Here is a 25682-nt window from a genome sequence, read left to right on the forward strand (position 1 = left end):
GTAAATTTCAAGAAAAGATCTTTAGGAAGTGCCTTCAGTTTCAAGTCACAGATGTTCTGAAGGTGCTTCATCCTGTAATAGAGCTGTGACCCGTCCCAGTCAGGTCGCGACCTGCCTGGTCGTGCATCTCTCAGGTTGTTTCACACTCCAGTATCCTTGTCCTACCCGATAGGTGAAGGCATTTCTTCACCTCCCTACCCAGGGACCACACAACCCCCCTTACGGCTCTTCAGGCTCATGCAAAGCCCAGACACCTTCAGACTTTCTGTAGCTGATAACCTTTCCTCCATCAACACCAACCTCTGTTTTCCTTTGCTGACGCAGAAATGGAATCTGATACCAATTCTCTTCTGTTTTTATTCAAAGAACTGCGATTCTTCATAAAAAGCAAGAAATCTGTATTTTCTTTATTCCTAAAGGAGAGCTAATACTACTCCCAAGTACTGTATTGCCTCAGCTTTTACCCCTGAAAGACCCTTCCCCAGCTCTGCAGGTGGGCTGCTCTCTAGGGTCTCTTGTCCCTGCAGCCTGCTAGGCTCCCGTGACTCCATGGGAGTCGCTCCTCTGACTCCTGTGACTCCATGGGCTACGTCTTCCAAAGGCTCCCCATAGAATCACAGAATCGTAGGGTCTGTAAGGGACCTCTGGAGATCATCTAGTCCAACCCCCCTGCCAGAGCAGGGTCACCTAGAGCAGGTTGCACAGGAACGCATCCAGGCGGGTTTTGAATGTCTCCAGAGAAGGAGACTCCACCACCTCTCTGGGCAGCCTGTTCCAGTGCTCTGTCACCCTCAAAGTAAAGAATTTTTTCCTTTGTTGAGATGGATTTTTGTGTGTTCCAGCTTGTGCCCGTTGTCCCTTGTCCTGTTGCTAGGCACCACTGAAAAGAGTCTTGCTCCAGCCTCTTGACATCTGGCCTTTAGATATATATAAGCATTGATAAGATCCCATGTTATCCATACCCCAGTCCCTTCTGCCACAGAGATGCCAGCTGACAAACTAGATGTCAAACAGTCTTCTTGTTGTTTTGTCATGTAATGATGACATACTTAGCCTGGATGCCAAGATCGTCTCTGAAAAACTGTTTTTTGTTTGACTGCATAATTGAGCATCTGTGAATAGTGTAAAAAGATGTGTTTACCCTTAGAACAAGAAAGTGTCAGAGTAAAGAGTTGCTAACAACTGCATTGAGAATGAGTCCCACCTGGAGTAACTGGAATTTTTTCCTTCCATAAATGCTTATTTTGATGTGCTATAGAGAACACAAATAAAAGTTAGTATCTCATTGATCTCCTGGGAAGCCAACTTGTGACATGTAAGGCAGGGCAAATTTCATTCACATTACTATTTTTGTGCTTTAAAACCACACAACTATAGCATTTGCCAACGATCGAATGTTTATTTATTTAAATATGTCAGCATCTATGACTTGCTTTAGATATTTCACAATAACTTACATGTAATATTTGTAAAGAGTGAAAAATCAACAAACACATTAACATTTCTGAGGTTCTGATGTCCATAGAGAATTTCAATAAGATTATTCACATTTATACCCTTACATCTGACTACTGCTTTCTTTCTGTCCAGAAAGAAAGAAAATGAAGGCTTCTGTGTCCTGCCCAGAAAGTTAGCAGATTCACACAAAACCAGATTTTGGCAAAAAACAGACAAAGAAGTTTCTTAGCTCTGAATTCTCTATGGAGATGGTCTTAGTCCGTAGCTCTTATTACACTACCTGTAGTGCCTGCTATATGTTACCACCCAAGATGTCACCTTAGATGTCTCAAATCACTTAGGAACTTTGGTCCTGCAAGGGAAAGCTTCAGGGGATGGTGCAGTGCTGTCCTGGTGTGACACGTAGCTCGGCACTAAGCATGACTTTGTACTCTGTGGAGGCAAAGACAGTTTGGTACCGACTTGTAGAGTTTGTACGCTCTCTGGGCCCTGATAGAGTCTGCGGCTCTGTCATTAACAAGTGCTTTGTAATTTGTCATTAACAAGTGTTTTTGCCTTTTGGGGTGAAAACACAATATTTCCGTACAATCATAGAGCAGGACCAAAACGATGCTATGCTATAAAAGAGGCATGTGTTTTGTGTGTGTGAAGAGACGTTCTGAGCTGGGCAAACTAAACTACACCCTAGGTCTTCTTTCCTCTTCGTGGTTTGTGAATGTGATACTGAAGTGATTTTAGTGCTCGAAAGCTGTGGCTTCCGACAAGCAAAACATGCATCTCTAATATCTTCATGTTTACCTTAATTTAGTGCATTTTTATTGTTCATACTTTGTATCAATAGAAAACCCAGCTGAAAGGAAAGTGCCACAGCAGATGGCATTGAAATGCAAATAGAAGGTCTCACAGGAGCCCTGTCAGCAAACATTGTGTTGGAGATGCACGGAATTACAATCCTGCAAATGACCTTACAGCGGGAGGAGGGAATGAAGAGAGGTTTAAGTAGCAATGATTGCCTTCTTCCCTATTCCATTGCTCTTTCTCTGGGTAGACATCAATAAAAGACAATAATGCTAGAAGTCACAGGGACTTGTATAAGATTACATTACCTTAATTGAGGTTAATTAAATAGGAATAATGAAACTCAAATTAGAAACAATGTATGTTATATTCAAATATAATTACAGAAAGGAAGTACGACTTGCCAACAGGGATAACAAATGGTGCTACGTATCAACAAACCATATTAGAGCTGGAGCCGCTGTTTTTATCGTCTAGGTTGCAAGGCTGATGGCTCGTTTTTAATGACAGTTATTGTCTCTTCCATTTCAGGAAACTAAGAATTAGAATGAGTTATACATTCCTGGGTGCCACACGGAAGAACTTAGTGTTCAAGAGAACGATCCTAGTTCTGAACTGCCCTTTTCTGTCACGGCACCCACTGGTGAGTGCACTTGTCCAGTCCACGTGCCTGTGCTGGCGGTTGTGTAACAGGCACCTACGTGGTGTGAAGACCTGGCAACCGGTGCTGGAGGTTCTCTGTGTGCTCCGTAGGAGACCTGCGGTTCACCTCGCCAGCAGGAACTGGTGAGGCCTGAAGGGTTGGGCAGGGGGCTCAAGGGATTTTGCAAACGTCAACAGTTTTTAACTTCTCCTTGTGAATTCCTTAAATAAATTCCACTGTGGAAAAAATTAGTATGATTCATGGGGTCCCATCTTTGGTATTTCTAGGCAAGCAATGGACACTATGAAAAGGTGAAGTGTTTTCCCTGAATATACTCTAGCTGGAACATGACTTTGTCCCTTACAGTGCTTCACGGCAGGTTGTTCTGCTGGAAAGCAAAAGTACTTCACTTATAATGGTATCATTTCTTTGTCGAAAATACCTCTTCTGCAAAAGGGTAATGAATGTGGGATATTGTAAGACGAGAATTTCTAACAGAATTTAAATAACCGAAAACTTTGGTTTTCTCCTTTTGGTACAGTATGTATGCTGGTAATTATGCATTAGAACAGTTTACCACTAATACTACATTGACTCAAAGCGTGCCTACCAGTTTGAATTATATATTTTTTACTTCAGCTAAGAATTTAGTAATATTTTTAGAAGTAGACTGTGGCTTTTACTTCTCAACTCACGTTTTGAACCTTGCAAATATCTGGTCTGTCTTTTGTTATATTTATCAATTTATTTCTTAGGATTGTGATTAGACCTAACACTCTTTATTACAATTTTGAAATTAATGTAATATTTAGCACTTACCTACTAATAAATGTTTGTTCATACAGTGCTTTGTACTTTCAAAGTGTTACATGATAGCTCACTATTAACAATTTAATTTTTTTTCTTTTTAAGATTTTTTAAGATAAAATTTTAAGAATTCTTAAAAAAAATCCTGTAAAACAGAGGGGTTTATAAAACAAGCACAAATTAACAGACATCAAACTGACGCATAGTACAATGGTTAGTGCTTTAGTATAACTGAACAGATGGATAGAAGTTCAGATGACAAAAATTGCTCCGGATGGGGAATGTCAAGGCACACCTCTCAATGTCAAGGCAACTCTATTTACTCTTAGCTGCTGTAGGTTCCATGTCTATGTCCAGATCCGACAGAGCACAGTAGAAGATCATCTGAACATATTTTGTTGTTGTAGCTGCAATATATAGCAAAAATGCGTGAGACAAAGTTATAATATATCTTAGACAAATATATGGATTTTGAGGATTTGAAAGCACTACACAGATATTAGGATAATCTTAAACCACCTTATTCAACTGGATTAAGCACGTTATGAATAGCCAAAGGCAAAAGGAGCTCAATAATTAAACAGAAAGTCTCATTTAATCAGACTTTCATCAACATTTTCATTGAATTGTCAGATTGATAGCTGAGTTCAAACTGAATAAAGATATTAAAGTTTTGCTTTTCAAGATTGCCTGAATTTGAGGAGTGGAAACTACCCTTCGGGCCAATAATTCATTATTTCATAATTTATGAAAAGCCATGGACTTCTTTGACTGAGATGTTTCACTCCTTGGGCAGAAAGTGGAGCAATGATGTCCCGGTATTTCTGCCTTCCGGGGTATCAAACTGCATGCATTTAGTCTTCGCAATCCTACATGGCTTTTGTTAAGCCAACATCTTGAAACAGCTCAACACCACAAATATTAGGTGACCGTATATATACACGTATTGGACTGTTTTGTACAAGTGTGCAAGGTTTTGTTTTCAGGACCATGTGATGAAGCAAATGATCTCAGACATGCTGTATACAGCACAGTAAAACTTCGTAAGGAAAAAGGACTCTAGGAAAAATTATTCTTTCTGTCTTCTGACCAAGCATTCAAGACTTAGGTGCACTGACTAGGACAAGATGATGTTGCTTACCAGAGAGCCACTGTAGACATTTAGGTCGTTTTTCAACTGGCAGGTAGACTCCCAGGTAATACGCAGGAATACCCGAGAGGGCAATACCGATACCAATAAGGGAATTGATTGTGTCACTGTAGAGAGGAACTATGACCAGGAAAAGGGAACATAAACAGTATACTATAGGGAAGAAGAGATTAAGCTGTGGAGACAAAAAAAAATATTCCAACATTCAGTAAAAGATACAGTAAATATCCTATTTTCAGGCTTTGCAGGTTAAAATTAGAGAAGTCAATAATAAAAATATAACTATTGACTATATGACTTCTATGTATTAAATCTTTTGACTGCCTACAGCCAGTGTGATTTGCTAGCTTCTGTGTGTGCTCCTGAGAACCTCTTATCTGGCACCCACATGAATATCTGACCATTTTGTTGTTTTCAGGCCTGCACAAGCTCAGTTCCTTTCCACATTAGTAAGAGATCAATCTTTGAAAGCAGTACTTTAAAACTGAGCAGCAATGGCTAGTTTCCCCTCAAACTTCAATTGCAAATTTTTAATTGTAAGTTTGATTGGGAACTAACTCAGCTGGACTTTCAGTTACCGTGTTGATGCTACAGAATTAATGGACTGACGTTCAATCATTTTGCCTGGGCACTCAACAAATATCATACCACAAATAAGAAAAGCTGCAATAACCTCTTTATGGATTTATTTATCACTGAGATATTTTTCACTGTCTGTAGTAATGAGCCTTCTCAAGAGTCCAGGAGTTGACATTTGAATACTAGCAGAAACTCCTCAGAGTTTTCTGATACAAATTTTTCTTTTTCCTATAAAGTTTAAAAATATAAGTTGATGAAAACCAACTGCTATGTTTCAGAAAAGGAAAAAGTGTAAGCAGAGTTGTGACATTGACTAAACTGGCAAATGCTGATAGGAATTAAATGGTCATTGTCTATAATCTGACTGTAATCCTTGCTTTAGTGGAGTCAATAGCAAAACTGCCAATAAGGCAAGATTTAATCTTTATCTTCCACATATTTTGGGTGAGAGTTTGTAAATGAAGTGTGGACATGCTTCAGGAAAATTTGTTCTGCTCTGGAAGAATGGAAGGTTTTCTAACAGTAGGTGCTTAGCATATTTTACTCCTTCGTTTGAATCACGTTTCTTATAATCACGATGTTACACTTAAATGGGAAAAAAAATTGTTGCTAAAAATGGTGTGGGAGGTTAGGAATAGTGAGTGACAAGGAAGAAATATTTAGATAGGGTGTTAATTTGGATTTCTTATAATTTTTACTGCATCACTGCAGGGCCGAAAGGCAGGTCACGGAGCCAGGAGAGCGCAGGGAGAGAGGAGCCAGCGCGCGGTTTTGTGTGCCTGGGGGAAGCTGCGGGTTTCCGTCCCTGCTTCCTGGCCAATCACTGGGTTAAAACGAGAAACAAGTTTTAGGCGCGCTTTGTTTCTGTGCAGCCTCCCTCTCCTAACTGGTAGACAGACGCGCGTCTGCGATCACTCATTACATTTGCATTTTACTGTCTCTGACCACTATGCAGTGGGGGAGAACACTCAAAATATATTTGATTATTTAAGCTTTTGATCTTCTGCATGAGCAGAATTTGGGGCATTTTTGGGCTTTGGAGGGGTTTTTCTGAGTTTGTTAAGTCATGTAAGTTCGATCAGAGAGTTAAATTCTGGAGCCCCCATCACTAGTTCTACTGAGGTCTACTGTGAACAATACAAAAAGGGGTTGTTCCAGGAGGGGCTGAGAACTCCAGGCATTTATTTATTCATTCCTTATTTATTTTGAAATAAAGATAGTTAAAAGGTTGAATGAAAGGAAAAAGACATGGTAAACGTCACTTCAACCTCACAGCAAAAGTTACCAGAACAGATGTTCTTGTGGAAACTCAAATGGGTTTTTGTGCCTTCATTTCTCATCGTGTATGTTGAAAGGATTTCCGTGGCTGATAAATAGTCTATAACATAACTAGTAATGTTATGGTTGTGGTAATAAGGATCACATAAACACGTGCATTGGCTAGCTTTTAGGGCTTGTGTCCCCTCTTACTTACTTACTTTAATAGGCCGTGGTCTATGTGGCTGCGTATATCTCAAGTATATCAGTCCTGCAATAGACAGACCCACAAAGAGCCAGTAGTTGAAGCAGTAGTAATTAATGAGGAGGAAAACATCTTCCACAAGGAGATAAAGCAAAGTCATTAAGCCCTGCAGATAATAAAACCAAAGACTTTTAAATGTGAAAATAAAGACATGTCTTATAAAATTAAGAGGTAGTAAAGTTATAAAATGGGCTGTTTCCAACATATTTGTCTGGAGCCAGGAGAACAGGTTCTTGCAAGAAGGATGTACTTAAAACTCAGAGAAATCTGCAAATATGCTGTGTAAAACATGTTGGTATCTCTTCCTTTAAACATAGCAGTGAGACCACCACATTTGTCTGAAGACGTGTCAGGTTTGTGAAGTTATGTTTCAGCAACAGCAGGAAACCCTCCTAAGAAGGCCAGATGAGGAGCCCCAGACTCTGCTGAGCTCTGGAGAAGACTGCTAAGAAGCTTTCTGTAGGCAGCAGCTTGCTCTGCTCTTCCCGTTGCCTTCAGTTGGAGCTCAAACTTTTAATTTAGTTTCACTGTAGGAGGCTCTCACAGTCCACTCATACATTGAGACCATTAGCGTAAATTCTGCTATACTGCCTGCACGGAAAGATCTAAAATACCAGGAATTTAATGCCTGTTTCAACAGATCAGCAGAAAGATACCACTGTGAAAAAGGTGAATGGTGGTGTATTAAGGGAATATAGATCTTTTTACTGGTGCAAACAGAATCTGCCTGAGAAGAGCAGTTATAATGACATTGTTACTTTTAGTAAATTATTTAATGTCAAACAGGACCCGTGTGATAATCTATTCATAAGCCATATGTAAGACAGGGCAAAGGAAGACAGCAAATAAAATACATATTCAGATAAACAGCAGTGTAGTGCTTTTGAATGATTTCACCTTCTCTGTTCATGCATATCCTCCTCCTTATTTAGTTTGTTAGATTTATGGATTATTTAGTAAAATCATTTGCACTAATTCTATACCTTATGGTTCCTGGATTTTGTGTCACAAGCTTCATTTGTATAGTGACAGCAGGAAAAAGTCAAAATGGCTATATGCATCCAATGGTAGGAATTTAATTTTAAGTGCTTTGTCACTCCTCTTATAACTAGAGTCCTAGAAAATCAGCCTATGGCAGGGTCAGAGATGTTCCTGCCATATTCTTCTCCAGTGACACTCTGAAAACTCACATAAAGACTTAAATGACTCCTGTCTATACTATTACATATTTAGCCATTCTCTGTTTTCTAAATGATCCTACTGTACTTACTCCTCACTAATCTTGTTCAGAGAGCACATGAATGTGAATCAAGCCATTCTCTTTTCACTGAAAAAAACCCCACCAGATAAAATTACTTAGCAAGACCACCCTTAATGAGTTTTAGAAATTGTGGGCATTTCAGGGAGATGTCTCCAGCGCAGAAGAATCCTGGGAGAAAGAAACACTGGTCAGAGACGAGGTGTTACACTCCCCGAGCCAGACCCCCAGATGCCCCGGCCAGGCACGGGGCCGGTCTGTCGCTTACATTGAAAAGGAGAGCGGGGACTGGTGTGAAGCACTTTATATGAATCAAGCTCAGACTGTCAGGGAGGTGTCCTTCCCTGGCTCCAACATAAAAAAGCCTGAAAAAAAGAATAAGAAAACTCAACCAGATGATGAGGCAAGGAATAGCTTGTTGCTTTCTGACAAAGGTGGCATTAATTCTTTTATATATTTGGGTAGATTTAGATTGGATATCAGGAAGAAATTCTTTACTGTAAGGGTGGTGAGGCACTGGAACAGGTTGCCCAGAGAAGTTGGGGAAGCCCCATCCCTGGAAGTGTTCAAGGCCAGGCTGGATGGGGCTTTGAGCAGCCTGGTCTAGTGGGAGGTGTCCCTGCCCATGGCAGGGGGGTTGGAACTAGATGGTCTTTAAGGTCCCTTCCAACCCGAACCATTCTGTGATTCTATGATTCCTCTGTTGTAAATGCTGCTCTCTTCTCAAGTGGCTTTAGTTTATGAATTGGTGCTGATCATGAGAAGACACATCAGATTGTAACAATCCTTCCATCATAAATGAACAACCTGACATGCCAAAAATTAACCGTGTCACTTTTGCAATGCATTAGAAAAGAATGCAGATTAATAATAAGTTATTCCTTTTCAATTATTTAAAATAAATCCTATATTTCATACCTAGATGCTGCAATTATTGATGAGTTTAAGCCACTATAGCAAGACATGGCCACTGCTATAGGAATTATCCACTTAGCATAACTAAGGGTTTCGCTGCCAAACGTCTGCAACAGAAAAAGAAAATAACAGTGAGGCTCGTTACACTAAGCACGTGGACAATCCTGAGAAATTCTCAGGAAAACACACCAGCCCAAATATATTGTCATACCCCAAGCTGTCTTATGACACCCGATGATGACTTGGGAAATTGGAAATTGGAAAAACTCATCAGTATCAAAATAAAAATGGCAGATACATTGTAAAAAGTTTAAAAAAATTTCTAGCCTAGTTCAAGTCAATGAGATAATAGAAGAATATATATTGGCTTTAATGTATTCTGACATATCCTGACGGTAGTAATCCATGAGTTATAATTGTACTTTTATGTAAAATATTGATAAAGTTTTAAAAGCATTTCACTGCACATTTTTGTGTTGAAAATGTTGCTGTGATCCTGCAGCATTAAACATCGCACACTGTACATTAGAACGATAGCAAAACCCCCTGGTTCTTAAACCACCCAGACTTTCCGCAGCTCTTTCTCCATCTGGCCCTGGCAAAAGCATCTTCTACAATTTTAGGAGCAGGATTTACAGTGTATGTAAGAGGATTTTACAAGAGCAGATTTATTGGATATATTCTTTATATGCACCTTCTAATATATCGGTACTCTTACATAAAAACAAAGTTTAAAGCAAAGCCACAACCTTCAGCATGGAAATACTTCAATTGTTTTGCCAAGAAGTATGCTACCTGAGATTCTTCCACGGTGTCACCCATACAGTAACTTTTGGTTTAATTATTTTATACAACTTACCACAGCCACTGCATCACTTGTGAGGAGAGCTGACATGTCCAACACTACGTAGTACGCTATATTAGTCAGCAAGTAAATAACAGTCACAATAGGCATTGAAATCGCAATAGAAAGAGGTAGGTTCCTGGAAAAGGAAAATGGCAAAATTATTTCATGTTCTTTAAATGAGGAATATTTAAATAGAAGATTGTTCCCAAATTCAAAGATTTGTGACTGGATACTTCCATCACTTTTTGTAATTCATCATTTTGTCATCATGGGGTTACAAAATAACGTACAGCCATGTGTCAAACAATTCCATAAGCTGTTTAGTTGGCTGCTTGGGGTTCTGTCACAAGTTTTAGAGAAAAAACTTACATTTATACCTGTAATTTTTATGTACTGTCTTTTCTATGAAGCAGTTTAAGAGAGCACTTAAGCAATGAAATTTAAACACACACTTAGGTGCTTTTGTGATCGTAGTGTTTTTTTCCTGACTCATAACCCATGTATGTCCCAAGCCAAGGTGGACTCAGTCTGAGTAGGTGAGGCACACCACTCCCACAGGGTGGATGTCTCTGCAGAGGGGAGGAGATGATATTTCCAGTGCTGCTCTGGACTTCCTTATTTTTCACTTAACCTTTCATTTTTAGTAAAACTAAACATTTTTTCCCATAAACGGTAATGCTGAAGATCACATGATAAAACAGTCATAAACCTGAAACAGTCTTAAGTCTACTGGTGGAAAATAAAATAACTGTTCTGTCTGTCTGAAAAGAAATAGGGAATTTTAGAAAGCTAGGTGGACCCACGCTTTTCCCTGCTTTCAGCAGGGATTTGTTCTCCTCCTTTAAAAATTCTGGCCTAAAGTGAAGGTTTAATATACATATAGGCAGACAAGTGATTTATTAGTGTGATACAATGGGTGAGAGAGAATAATAATCAGGAAGAGTTTGCATACTTACTACTTCTCTGGAAAAGAAGACTTTTTTTTTTTCAGAAAAAGTAGTTTGACTCATTTCCAATCAGAAACAAATACAGAGTGGCATGTCCTGTCATCACCTGTCTTACCAGGTCACTTCAGGGATTCAAGGGAAAGGCACCCATTTACCTCTCAGGGTTCTGCATTTCCTCGGTGACGTAGTTGAGCGTGTCCCACCCAGAGTAGGAGAAGAGGGCGGAGTAGAGAGCCAGCGCGATCATCCCGGGGTTTGTTGATGAGCCCTCGAACGGAGCTCTCAGGTTTTCTGTTTCTCCTGTACAAACAGCAGGTACCAATTGCCTGTTACGTTTCAAGGATTATGATGTAGAAGGACACTACACTAGAAGTTTCATCTAACCAGAAGGAAATAAAAACCCACTGCATCCCGGTTTCATTACTATTTCTAGAAGTGCATGGCCTATATTTTTGCTTGACAAATAGGAAAGTTTCAGTCAGACGTTCAAACACCTACACTTGTACAGGGTGACAGCAAAAGACATCTTTCCATTATTTGGATGTGACTTGTGAAATTCTACCAGGATTCATGGCCTCCTTGTCTCCTGGCATCGCAGTCTAGCCTACGGAAGGAGGGAGCTGTATTGAGGTCATGCTATGCCCAATCAGCCAGGCAGAGGCACTTGGGAAACCCAATTTCAGTTCCTGAATCTGTCATATTTCTTCCTCTTATCTGTGCTTTTGTTTCCACCAGATGCATTAGTGGCCACTGGAGGGGGAACTCCTAAAGGCTTGGTTCTCACTGGGATGCTCTGCCCTGCAAAGGTGTTTGCCAAAATTAAAGAGAGGAGACTTGAAAAATCTTTCTTTTCAAAATTCTCGTCTAGTTTAGCTCAATCAGTTGAGATGACAACCTGCAGAATGCTGCAAAATAGATGAAATATTAACGAAACTGCATGAGCCTTCACTGCGATTCTGGAAAGGGGAAGAAAGGCCTCACTGACTTTGCAGAAGGAAAGTCAACTATCTAATATAAATGGAAGTGGGTTTAAGTATTAAGGAAGACAGAAACGTGCTGAAACCTCTATTGGGGAAGAAAGTAAGGTCTTTGTTATAAAACAAAACAACTTCACCCTGTGGTTAAACTAAGGAGTTTATAGATACCACAAAAGCAGTACAGTCTTTGGAGAGCAGCAACTACCAGGAGACGGTTCGAACTGAGGAAGGTGAAGCTACGAGATGCACATGCACTTTAGGAAAGAAAATGGTTGGAAGGAAAAAAAATGAAAAATCCAAAACAACCAAGAAAAGCTTTTTTTTTTTTTCCTAAAGACAGCTCATATTCAAAATCAGATACATTCACAGTATTTTAAAACAAGAGGCATATCTGAGCACATCAGAAGGAATTTGGCAGGGCTAAAATGTCATAACCATCCTTTTCATTAAAACAGCTGCTGAGTTTAAACGGGTGCGTTGACCCGAACACAGCTTCCGCCAGAAGTCTGCAGCATTCCTCCTCCCAGTCCTTTCAATATTTAAGTGCTGTTGTGGTTTCAGTCGGGATAGAGGTAACTTTTTCTTACTAGTATCTCGTATAGTGCCATGTTTTGGATTTGGGATGGGAATAGCGTGATAGTGCACTGGTGTTTTTGATTGTTGCTGAGCACTCAAGGTCTTTTGTCCTCTTCACACCACCCCACCAGTGAGTAGAATGAGGGGGGAGGCAACAAGGCGTTGGGAGGAGATACAGCCAGGACAGCCAACCCCAACTGACCACAGGGATATTCCCTGCCATATGACGTCATGATCAGCATATAAAACTGGGGGAAAAACAAGGAAGGCGGGCACATTCAGAGTGATGGTGTTTGTCTTCCCAAGTCACCATTATGCATGATGGAGCCCTGCTTTCCTGGAGATGGCTGAACACCTGCCTGCCGATGGGAAGCAGTAAATTAATTCCTTGTTTTGCTTTGCTTGCGTGCATGGCTTTTGCTCTACCTATTAAGCTGTTTTTATCTCAACCCACAAGTTTTTCCTCACTTTAACTCTTCCAGTTCTCTCCCCCATCCAAGGAGTGATGGGAGGAGTAAGCCAGCGGCTGCGTGGTTCCAGCTGCTGCCTGGGGTTAAACCACAACAAGTGCTCAGTTCTGCTTAAACAAATCAGAGACGAGACCTTTACTACTGCTAAAACCCATCAGCATTTTGCATTCCTCACAATAATGTTTCCTCTCTGCCTTTACCCTCCCTGACCCCACGGAGCAATGCAAGGGACCAGGCCTGGGTGATGTGGACGCAGGAGCAGAGGGAATGGCCCCCGGCCCAAACCGCGTGGTGGCGGCTGCGCAGCAGTGAGTGGGCTGGGAGTTTTGAAGGCGGCGATTTGAAAGCACAGGTAGATTTGTGACTGTGGGGACAGGGAAAAGCTGCTATAGGGGTGACATCACCCCTTTGAGAGCAGCAGCTTTACGGGGGGATCTACTCCTTCATGTAACTGTGGCCCATAAGCAATGCTTTTCCTCTGCATCTTCACACTCCTGCCCTTAGGACTGGGTTGGTTTGTTCAGGTTTCTTTAGACTTGAGTAAATCAGTGACAACTGACATGCACGGATAACAGCTAAACAAAAAAGCTCTCTTAAAGTCTGGTGTAGCTTTACAGCGTGGCAGCTAATGCATTAGAACTGCAGCCAAGGAAAGGAGAGAACAACAAACATGGAAAAGCAAGCCTGCTCGTTAGGTTTTATAAGCTAGTTTCAGCAAGAGAAAAAGATAATACCTAAATTGAAGAGGCAAATCCATCTTTATTTTAAATGAATAAAGATGCAATGCCTATTTAGGAATTTCATGGAAAAGGAAAATGAAGAAACCTTAGTAACTAAGCTTAGTAAGCAGAGCTAGAGTTAGAAGAGACTTTACTGCACCAGTGACGCAAATTAATAAAATCAAATCTGTTGTCATATACAAAGATAGCCTTTGTCATATACAAAGGTAGCACTGGAATAAACTAGTCTCCAGCTTTTCAGCATAGTCAGTTCGGTCCAGTTACTGCTGACAGCGAGTGGCTCATCTGTCCTGTGATGTCTTACGATACCACGGTGATTCACAGGAGCACAGTATTACAGTCTTCTCCCTTGTTTCTAGGAACAAGCACACCCTCTCACCAATGGAGGAAAGGATGAGTTCCTCCCTCCCCGATCCTCTCCCCTCACCAGGCGCTGCCAGCGGCTGCGGGTGAGGAGCGATGCGAAGGACGTGTGCGGCAATTTCTGCTGTGCTGTCCTGTCACAGGACAAGTAGCGACGCTAGCCTTTACCAAGCCTGAGTCAGAGACACTCAGATTGACTTTAAACTAGTTGTCACTAAACCGATGTTAATTCAGCTGCTATTTGCTATTCAGCCCGCACAACACAGACCGTGGTGTATGTTGGTTTGCCACACTAAGGGTGGAAGTATAATTAAACCCCCATCGTTTAACAAGCCATAAAATTCCTCTCATCTTCCTATGGCAGGCATTTTTTTTCCAGAATAGATAACACTTCATATGTAACGCTTAAGGAGTCTGATCTTCCTGCACAGATTTTGAAACTCGTATACAGTTCATTTTTAAGAATGAACTTCAAATGAAAAAAAATAATCTTACCTTTACCAATTTTGTAAAGGCCAACAGATATCACCAAGATAAGAGCCATAACTTTTGCGTATGTGAAAACATCTTGTACACGAGTTCCCCACTTCACATTAACACAATTAATAAATGTTAAGGAACCTGTAGAGAAAAAGAATATACATGAGAGGAGCACTGGTATTTTACATCACATAAAGCACATTTCAAATACATCCAGATATCACCCCTCTTTCAAGAAATAAAACAGAATCAAATTCCACCTCGATTTATTAAAATGAATGAAATACCTGATCTCAAAGTTTTTTGGAGGGTGCTGTTTTCATAGCAGTAGGTAAGAAAAAACCACATCAGATTTTGAACTTTAGGACTAACTCTTGTTCCTTTTAAATAATCTTTAACTTTTATTGAAGCCAGCAGAGTTGCTCACATGCAGAAGGTGAGGCTTCTCTAAACCTTTTATTTGTGCTGAAGTTTTTCCTGAAGTCATCCCTGCCGATTTGAGCTCTAGTCTATGCACAGCATAAGGACAGCTTCTGCACAAAAAAACTCGTCTGCAGTTGACAAGATACTGAATTGAGCCAGGCCAGCATGCTGTTAGTCTGTGCCCGTGCCTTAGGAGCTCTGCCATTCGCGCTTTGACCCCAAGTCTGAAGATTACAGAAGTACTTACAGAGCTCTCTGAAGCTTCAATTTTCACAGAATCTAATAGAAATAACGAAGTAGTGTGGTTGCAGAGAGTAGGTGGGATCAATTAATTCTTCTTCTTTCCTCCTTCTGCCATATTCTTTGCATTCAGTTTTGTGGCAGAAGTTAAACCCCGATGAGAGGATAAAGTATCGTGGTGAGCGCTGCTGCTCGGTCCAGCCAGGGGCCGAGCCATGTGCCCACCTCCTCTCGCTGTAGCACACGCACACGCGGCATCAAACTTATCTCTCTTGCAACTCCGTAATTCAAAACAGAGGTAGACGAGGAGAGGAAAGGGTATGCTTGGGTACCGGGTATGAAGCCCAGCTGCTGCAGAAGACAGCAGGCCACATTTGGCATGGGTGGTCCAGAGCGCTCTCAAGCATGGATCAGAATAGGCTGTTCCTTCTCTAGCAGCCTTGTTGGTCTTTCCTTCTGTTTCTTTGACCTGCCTATAATCTACACTCCAGTTTTGAAAGGAAGAAAAAGGGTTTTGTAGTGCTTAAAATGAAAACCATTGAGAAACGCTCACAGAAATTCTTGCTGTCATTATCACGAGCAGCTCTGCGTATTTGGCAGTGTCCTGTCAGCTCTCAAGGTGATAATAAACCTATTTAGAGAAATGGGACCTGACTTGCCCCCACTATTTCTTATTACTATGCCAATGTTATGCAATGGGGATAGAATTCTGGTTTTATTCTGGTATTAAAACAACCCAAAAGGCTTTTGATGTATAATGATTGTTCATGCCTAGTGTCAGGTTTGAATATAATTTTAAACCTGTCTGTAAATTATGACTTCTGTAGACCTTGCTCTAGTAAACGTGGCATACATATTGAAATGAGATTTTGTGCTCTACAGTTTAAAAATATCGCTTCAGTAGAACTTAACCATATACCTCTTCCTTAAAAGTACTTCCTTAAAAGTATATAAAAGTATTATATATCATTAACTGTTAGAATTATGGGTCTGTGTCTTGAAAATTATAAAGTAAGAGTTGACTGAAGTTTTTAGTCCCTAACACGTAGGAGTCATTTGTGATGCTATAAAGTGCTATTTGAAACACTGCAAAGGATATATTTACTGCGTGTGTACATGACACATAACGTGCATCACGTGCTGCAGAGTGTAATTAAATTCAAGACAATGGGATCTTGCCATGGAATTCCCAGTAAATTCTACTAAATACATATATTTAAATAAGTTCTCCCCACTATATTGGTGAAGAGACAATTAAATCCATGCTCCTGAGCCTTATCAAAATTGTTCAAGCTAGGAATAAATTTGATATCTGACACTCCTAAATTGCATATCACAGTTAATATAATACACTGTAATTTTCCCTGCAATCTGGGCTGTTACTCAAAACACTGAGCCTAGTCAGTGGTAAGGCGACTAATTTGCTGTATGAGAAAGCAGCAGCTGCCAGCCACACCTGGGGCATCGGCTCAGAACTCAGAGGTGCTACAGCACACAGCTGATTTGCATGAAGACTACAGCAAGAATAATGAAGATTAGATATTAGGAAGAAATTCTTTACTGTGAGGGTGGTGAGGCACTGGAACAGGTTGCCCAGGGAAGCTGTGGATGCCCCATCCCTGGAAGTGTTCAAGGCCAGGCTGGATGGGGCTTTGAGCAGCCTGGTCTAGTGGGAGGTGTCCCTGCCCATGGCAGGGGGGTTGGAACTAGATGGTCTTTAGGGTCCCTTCCAAGTCTAACCATTCTGTGATTCTGAAATGAAGGCTTAAAGAAACATCAGCATTTGAACACTGCTTCTCTTAAGTGTTAGGATTTCATGAGGTGCACCTAGAACACCGGGAAAAGAAATGTTGATCTAATAAATAACTGCTTTCCTATGCAAGTAGGGAACTTCAGCTAGCAAAGTCTTTTGGAATAGTATTAGTTGCCTTTTATACTCCTGAGGGGTCATGATGGTCTCAAGTTCTACCATGGAGATTTTCAGAAGTGAAATTCCTCTGCATCACAGTGGCAAGAGTCAGGGCTACAGAGAAAACACCTTCTCAGAATTGTCAGTATACATATTGTAAGTTAAAATTGCTTATCCTTTTGGAAGCCTTTGTTGAGTTATCCAATTTAAGCCATTTAAAAAAGATCACGCTAGAGCACAGTCTCAAAGGAATACATGCCCCAGCTTGACAAATGCATGTTTATAAGGAAAAGAACTGAGTGCAGTTCATCTACTAGAGAACAGACTTTTAACGCTTATCCCTGTGTTCACCCAAGACGCACAGTCACAACAAAGACAACTCTGCGCAGTGTTTGATTACACTACACAATTTTTCTAGAGATAATACTCATATTAGGCAGAGTATTTTTAAATCTATATGAATTTTAAGATTTTTGTTTAACTTTTATGATTTGCAAGAAATAGGGGAGAGAGGGCATGGACCAAATGCAGGCTGCAAATCAGGCCAGTGATCCATAGACATATAGATATCTTTAATCAGCAGTCACAGTTTCTAGTTTCCCCCAGCCAAATTTTTGTAATTCTCCTTTCCTCTGTAATAATCTGAGCCCCAATTAAAATCCATTCCAACAAATGATTATTATTTCTTATTAAGAACGTGTTTTAGAGAAGCAATAATTATTTTCACAGAAGGCAAAGGAACAGAAATTCAGAAAAATCTCTCTGAGTACCTACAATTATAGTTCTTAACTTTTGGGAATCATAACTTTACTTACAAATACAAGCAGCTGCAATCAACCTGACTGCATCATACGGCGGCTCACAATGAGGAAAAATTGGTTGAACAATATAGTTAGCAAACGTGATTGCAATCACTGCCTGGGTTGTTGGTTCGATAATTAGCAAGGAAGACCACAGTCTGATGAAGGCCACAAAGGCACCAAATGCTTCCAGGATATAGGCATAACTGCCTCCAGATTTAACGATGGATGTTCCCAATTCAGCGTAACACAAAGCTCCGAACAGCGAAAACATCCCACCAAGCGCCCAGATGACTAGAGAGAGTCCGTAGGAAGCACTGTACATTAAAACACCTCTGGGCGATACAAATATCCCAGAGCCAATCATGTTCCCTACAATTAAAGAAATTCCATTTAGTAACGTGATTTCTTTTTTCATCTGCATTTTTTCACTTGTGTCTTCCATATTGTCCATTTTGGCTTTTCCATTCTTGGTTTTGGATTTTTTATTGCAGCATATTCTCCAGGGGGCTGGCATCCTCAACTGTCATTACCTGAAAACAAGAGGACAGAACAACTTTTGTAAGGCACATGGCATCAGAGACACAGATAAGATAATTAGGAGACAAGGCATAAATTCTACAAAGAGCAATTATTTTGCCTGCTTTTATCTTGCAGTCCAGGAACCATATATTAGTGTATTTTCTTACCTTTCACTGTTCTGTACCTTTTTAACAAATGAATGTGAGGCCACTCTCCTTGGTTATAAATCCTGAAGCTTTCATGAACTCTCAGTTCACTTCTATTATTTATCTTGAATTGTAATCCTACGTTATGTTATTGAAGTTATCTTAGGGAAGAAAGAGATGCTGTACCCCTAGAAACATGTTCTAATTCAGCTCGAGTGTCCCACACAGGTATACCTCTTCTTAAATTTTGCTCTTATCCCCTGAAGAGTTTTACTTCGTTATTATTTGTTTCATCAATTACATCCATCTGAAAATTATCTGCTGAGGAATAAAAGAGAAAAGAGAGAAAAAGATAGTCAAGAACTCCAGGCTCAGGAGGCTAATGTTACTGTGAGGATAAAAAGAGCTTTAGCTGCTGCTAGAGATGAGATTGCTGCTGCCGTGAATAATGCAGCTTGTTTAGTTATTAACCTCACTTGACTTCTGGGTAGGAGCCACTAGCATGCACAGGGACTGAGTTTTGAACACCCTGTTCCTGGAACGCTTTTGTATAAGGGAGTCCAACAAAACATGACTGTAAAAGCTTCCCATTACGGTGTTTGCAGGGCAGGATCCAAGTACGCTGGGAGAAATGAGGTAACTGAGTAGCTGCATTGATAAATCAGCCTTGTGCACACATCGCACCCCTCCAGGGCCGAGCTCCTCAGGGATGGGGAAGGGAAACGTAACAGCTGGGACTGCAGCGACTGTCTCAATCCTTTGGTCCTGCTGACTCGGAACGATGCTTACTTAGAACAATGACTTTTTTTTTTTGGTGCCTGTCTCAGAAGAAATTTATTTCTCCTTCCCTTTCCCCCCCTCTGCACACACTCTAAAACACTTCCAAAGAAAACTTCCTCAAAATCCTATGAGCCAAATTCTCTGAGTAGAACAAAGTTCTTCCACGCAACACTGGTCAAAAACACTTGATCACAAATTTACGTTGTTAAAACGTGGGTCAACGGCCAGTTTCAAAGAAACAACCTGCCCTACCCAAACTTCCCGAAAGGTTTGCATTGCTTTATAAAGTGTGTCTGCTGTAGCAGCCCTGTATAATGCATATGTGTTCTTTTCCAGCCTTTTCTTTGGTGTAACTCAGTTTCCTAGTTGATCAAATAATTAATGAGGCCTGATGAGGATTAAAGATTAAAAGATGTCAACCTTTCTTTAAAGATAAATGCTTTTGTCATCCCAATGGCACTTTCTCTAACTGTAAGAGCACTGTGGGAACACTGGAGTAAAGTTAAATATTAATTCTTGCCATAGGTGTTCAAGCGTGACTGCTGAATCACCCATCCTTTGCTGACCTCCTCTTCACACATGGGTGACTCCTCTTACTTCTCACCGTATCCCTCTAAGAATAAAAAATGTCACCTTCATCTGGAGGGTGGAATTTCAGGCATCCAACACACCAGTCCTGTATCTTCCTTAAAATTAGTGATAAGCATTCCCAGTTTCCTACCACTAACACAATTTTTCTGATTGCGTGAAAGTAAGGAGGGGAAAAAATGTCGTACACCCCCTTCTCCCCGCCACACACTGAAATCCGAGCTAATACTTCCAGAACCTTCTGGCTCTGTTTCTGCTCTCCATGGCTATGTGAAATGTTGGCAGAAACCCCCTCCCATGATCGCAGCTGTCCCGAGAGCCCATCAGGACAGCAGCATGCTAAAAATTTGGGCAGAACTCTGTATTAATACTACTTTGGCAGCAGAGCTAGTTTAAAATCACCTTGTGCTTTTTATGCCTGATCTGGGATTTTATTTTTTTTTTAATTTTTTAAATGTCAGTCATTCAGAACTCTGGCTCTGAGACAAAATGCACAAACGCTTGTGTGGGTACAGCTCAAAGGGACTGAGAATTTAAAATGCAGCTGTTCCCGAGGTGATGTGAATGTGGAGCAAGTAGTGACCAAAACCAATAGCTATCAGTTTTCCTGATATGAAGTCTCACTGATAAATGAGATAAAGTTATTTTCCTGTAAAGTAGGGTACATCACGCAAGTGATAGGTTATCACTAGTAACTTGCATACATGATATCAAACCTGAACTTTGATGTCTAGTGCGGATGACCCGGTAGCTAAAGGGAATTTGAGCATTTAAACTGGCAACGCTACTTGGGTCTAGTAGAACTTTTACAATCTGTAGCTTTCATGAGAGCACAAAGGTAAAGATTAAATTATTTTCTTAAGTAACGCAGTGTTTTGCACATTTTTTTTCTTCTCTCTTGTGCTAACAAAAGATTGTTTCAGATTTCTAAAAATGTGTAACCAGAGCTGTACGGGGAAATATTTCTTTCATAAATAAGTGACTGTGGATGAAACCATTTTGAAAGAAGAACAATTAGAAGAAGAAACAGTTCAAAATTCTGTACTTTGAGAGATGTCACAATAAAAAAAACTTTTAACAAGACCCTGAATTAAGTCCATGAACAGGTACAACAGATTCAGTTTCTGTAACCAAGATGTGTAACTTCACTGTAGTTAAGTTACCTCAATTTATATCAGCTAAAAATCTGCAAGAAAGTAGCAATTTGAGAACAAAATCTTTTAAACAGTTTTTGCCTGTCCCTGTCACCCCCCACCCAAGACAAAAGCACTATTCCCACTAGCTTTGACAGTACACAGATTTCATTCAGTGGGGTCATAATATTGAACTTGTGATTGATTTCTTTATTCACGACTAAGTTTTCCTTAAGTAAACAAGGTTTGACTGCCGCAGGACTCATAGTAGTTCTTAGCAAAGTATTCATACTATTAAGAAAATTAGTAAAATATGGGAAATAGTCTCCTGTACAGATCTTCTGGTATCATAGGAAAAGGAGAAGAATTTTTTGTCCAAATGTGTAAAGAATGTACTGCTGTTACAATACAGGCAGTGATGAAGACAATTCAAGGATATGCCCAGACCATCGCCATGGTCTGACCCTTTCCCTCTTTTATAGCTTTTGTTCCTACTGATCCTGGCCCATAGTCCTGCCCTCCTGTCATCACTTCATCCTCATGCACTCACCATCTCCCCTTCCTGGCACCATCACTGCTACTTCTGCCTTCAACGGGTGTGCCAAAAAGGTTAAGCTAAGAAGCCTGGCTGTTCAAGCATGACTCTATTCTGTGTCACCTGGGCATCTCTGTAGGTCACAGTTTGAGGGTGCACATAATCCAAGTGAGAGACGGTGCTAAGGTCTGGGAGGGCTTACATGCGGGGGACAACCATCAGAGCTGTAAAGAACTGGCTTCTTACAGGAGGATGGTGATTTTCAGTTGGAAAATCCTGTGTTATAATAGGTAACAAATCCTTATGGTGAATCCTCTAGAAGAGAGGAGTTCAGAGTAGCTTGCTGAGAATGGAAAGATTTAATGTATGCAGTAATTAAAAAAGGGAGGTTCTTTGCGTTCTGGCATTCTGCTTTAGCATGGTTGAGTATTTAAAGGCTAACGCTACTGCAATAATAGAACTTTATGGCATCAAAAATATAAGTACAGGTATTTTAGGAGCTGTTGTGTATGAAGTCTGACGAGCAAGACGTAAAAGCTTCCTAACATGAAGGAAGGTTCCTGCTCTTTTGGTCCCCATGGACTGTGACAAGCAGAAAGAGCTATTGCTCTCTGGAAATCAGAGATTCAGACAGGCATCAACACGCTGAGGTGCCTCAGAAGCGGCAGCTAAATGAAGGCTAAATGAAACAGCTGCAAACACTTGCCTGTGCCTTGTGTTGGCAAGGGATCTCTACAGCAGAACTTCAGAACCCAGTTTTCATGCAGGTCCTGCTCTGCCTTAGGGCCTCCCTCAACAAATGGAGGAAAGTTTTCTTCTGAGAGAAAAAGCAGAATGCCTGGAGAGCACAGACAGGCCTAGTGGTCCTAAATCCTTTGCAATCTTATGTTTACTTCCCAGCTGTATGCACAAAGAGCAACAGAAAGGAACTTGTAGACCGACACCTGAGAAGTTATGGAAAACAATAACACCATATACAAGTAACTCTCGATAACTCATTTTTTAATCAAGCCACTGCCAGAAGTCACACAGAAAAGTGAAGGAGGAAGGGACAGCGCGATAGTAGTTGAAAACCAAAGTTAACATCAAAGACGGTTCTTCCATAAATTAGTGCAGGACTGGTTTGGCAGGTCAGAATTTTCTCAGACACTTCCCATCCTTCAGGGATTTACAGCCTCATGAGTGATTGCCTCTTTCTTGAGGAGGTAATTAACCTTTGCCAAATGATTACGCAAGGCTTGGTCGGGGGTTATAGAAGTGTGACGTCTTATGAACTGCTCACATAGACTTCCAGAGGGACGGGGCTGCCTCTATTTATTAGGACATTTTGAAATTCTCAGCTTTTAATTCAAGAAATACTAGTAAATTAACCAGAGGTTCTTTCTTAGAGACCAAATATTATTCCCTTCAGCAGATTCCCTTAGAAACTGAGGCCATTTAGAAAGTCATCTCCTGTCAAAGATGTTAGAACACGCTGGACATCAAATTTACTCCTTAATGTTATTTTAGGTAATTTCATGGCCTCTTCTTTAGGCAATTGTTGTCTACTGCCACATAATTTCTCAATAATGAAAGTCTGCTCTGCCATCAATGAACATAGGGAAGTCAAACCAGGCAATAAAACTGCTAAACCCTCAATATTTTCTGGTTTCAGGTAAGAAATGAATGACATTAAAGATGACATTTAAAGAAAATCTAGCATATTTTAATTATGCTTGTAATAGAAATCAATATATGTGTAGAAAGCCATTTTAAAAGTAATGAGCAATCTCTTATTTTCTCCAAGTACACTCTGAATAATTTTTTCCTGCGTGTAGCAGATATTGACCAAAAATTAAAACAAAACCAACCATATACATTTATATTAATAGCTACTGGAATATGAAATGAGATGAGCTGGCAATTTTCAACATGACCAAAAATGTACAGAGCATACTTCAAAACTCTGTTGCTGAGCATGAGCCTCAACAGGTCTTAAAGGAAGTATTCCTGGCAGATTATACTGCTGGACATTTTCCAACGTGAGAGGAGATCAAGCAAACAAAACATGATTATGCATTATGAAGGAATAGCATAAAATAAAAAGCTCTTACCATTAATAATAAAAAACCCAAACAACAACATCAGATTCCACTTTGATCTCCTCTGACGAAAACGTATCCCACTCAGTAGGAAAGAAACAGATTTTCTTTTAGTTTTTACGTTTTATGTTTATAAAAAGACTCAGCGAATTAATGCTTCAAATGCTCCAATCACATTACTGTGGTCAGAGGCTGGTTTTCCCATAGGAGGCACTTGCTCCACCTCCAGTACTCCATTCCCACCCCAAAGCAAATCACAGAGGATATTTGAGAGAGAAGCTACTGTAGTCCAAACCTAAGAAAGGTATTAAAAAGAGAAGGTAGTGGCTTACCAGGGGGTAGGCGATACACTTGCTTTCTTTAGCAGAAAGGTTACTGCAACTGAATAGTGGCTCTCTAGCTGCTGATCTAAATAAGCACACCTCTGTTTCACCAGGACGGGTAAGTTAACACTAATATGAACAGCCTCTTCTCTCACTCTTGGTTTAGCCCTGCCTTTAGCTGCTATTTTTATTAAAATAGCATGAATACTAAAATCAATGAGAGCATTCAAGAAAGAAGATCCCAGACTCTCCTGGAATGTGGTTTCTCCAAACAACCTCAACTGAGGTCATTACCAGGCAGAAGCAAGCAACTTAAACATCAGCTGCTCTCTATTCCTTAGAAAACTGTCATAGAAATAAGACAAAAGGCATGTTGGGAAAAAAAAATAATAATTCCTTCATCCACGCATCACTGAAAACAAGAACAACCTTTCCCAGACGTTAACATGAAACAAATGCAGTCAAATTCCTTCTTGTTAATTTAGAAAGCCGTAATGAGACTTTTTACTAACACTGTAACACAAAGCATATGTTTATTCTTGTGGCATAACTTGCCAAAACCAGAAAGATTTTCAGAGTAGGGAGACTAGCAAAGAATGGTAGTTAACTGTAATTCATAAGTATTATGTCATTTCAAACAGTCTAATGTTTTTCCGTTTACTTTTTTGGATATATTTTCTTTTAAATTGAATCTACTGATTGTTAAATATTTATCAACTCAGTTATTTTTCTTAACTGGAGAATTATACGTCTGTGTCTTTCCCAATAACTTATGACATGATACATGATACACAAAACAGGCTGATCTGGTGTCTTTAAAAAGAGCTTTAAAAAAAATCTAATATAAAAAATAACCAAAGAAAGAAATTCCTTACCCAATGTACTCAGCTTTGTCTTCTGAAACAATATGTTGCCCTGTCTATGAAGTACTTTTGGAAAGCCTGCGTGGTATACAGCACAATATCGACTAAAACCAGTAAACATCCAGAAAATAGTCTTCTCAGCAGAGCAAAAAGTTAATGAATCCAAGAGCACTAACCTGGGATTTTTGTTTTCCGTGAACAACAAGGCCAATAGTAAGGCAAAAATTTATACTCAGGTGTCAAAGGGCATCTGGAAGGAGCTGATCCAGCAGGTCAAGAGTCTGAAGTCGCAGGACTGAGCTGAGGCACCAGATAGCAGGACATCAGAATGGGCTACTAATCCACAAAGAAAAGTGAAATAATTGCATTCAAACACAGATATCCCTCCAATCGGCCTCAGTAATCCAACTGGAAAACAAGCAGGAGAGTTGCATCATGTTGCACGTTCCATACTGTAACCCACAGTGACCCAAAAGAATAATAAAAACAACCCAAATCGTAAGTCAGTGCTCCTCCTATTTCTTCTTTTTAAAGTGATAGATTGAGACAGGTCTACGGTTAATGTTTACACAGAAATGGCTGTGCTTTTTTAAAACGCTATTAAAAGCAGCTATATGGCAAGTATTTTGAATATACGGCCTCCAAGCTGCTTTATTTTTATCTATGAAGGACAGTTATTTATCCCAGAGACCTCTTTAAGTCTGTCTGGAAAGATTGCGCAATTCCAGCTGCCTGCAAGTCTGTGGTTACGTACATTATAATATATCAAGAAACATTTTGGCAACAGAATTGTTTTGCAGGGATGTTGC

General features: G+C 40.2%; 1 protein-coding gene across 5 annotated transcripts; it reads right to left on the reverse strand.

Annotated features, from left to right (window-relative positions):
• Positions 1-1388: 1388 nt before the first annotated feature.
• On the reverse strand, positions 1389-25318 carry LOC128905643 (Y+L amino acid transporter 2-like). Of its 5 annotated transcripts, none has more exons than XM_054192017.1 (10): positions 25050-25318; positions 17918-18435; positions 14546-14671; positions 11080-11224; positions 9990-10113; positions 9134-9237; positions 8484-8580; positions 6914-7063; positions 4848-5031; positions 1389-4113 (listed from the first exon to the last, which is right to left on the reverse strand). In XM_054192017.1, the coding sequence occupies exons 2-10, from the start codon at positions 18417-18419 to the stop codon at positions 4022-4024; spliced, it is 1524 nt and encodes a 507-aa protein (XP_054047992.1). In that variant the 5' UTR covers positions 18420-18435; positions 25050-25318; the 3' UTR covers positions 1389-4021. The 5 variants fall into 5 exon arrangements, with proteins under 5 accessions (XP_054047992.1, XP_054047991.1, XP_054047994.1 ...); XM_054192016.1 differs by lacking the exon at positions 25050-25318 and adding an exon at positions 24886-25033; XM_054192019.1 differs by lacking the exon at positions 25050-25318 and adding an exon at positions 23700-23971.
• Positions 25319-25682: the final 364 nt, after the last annotated feature.

Source organism: Rissa tridactyla, chromosome 2 (genome assembly GCF_028500815.1).
Source record: "Rissa tridactyla isolate bRisTri1 chromosome 2, bRisTri1.patW.cur.20221130, whole genome shotgun sequence".
NCBI classification, from domain to species: Eukaryota; Metazoa; Chordata; class Aves; order Charadriiformes; family Laridae; genus Rissa; species Rissa tridactyla.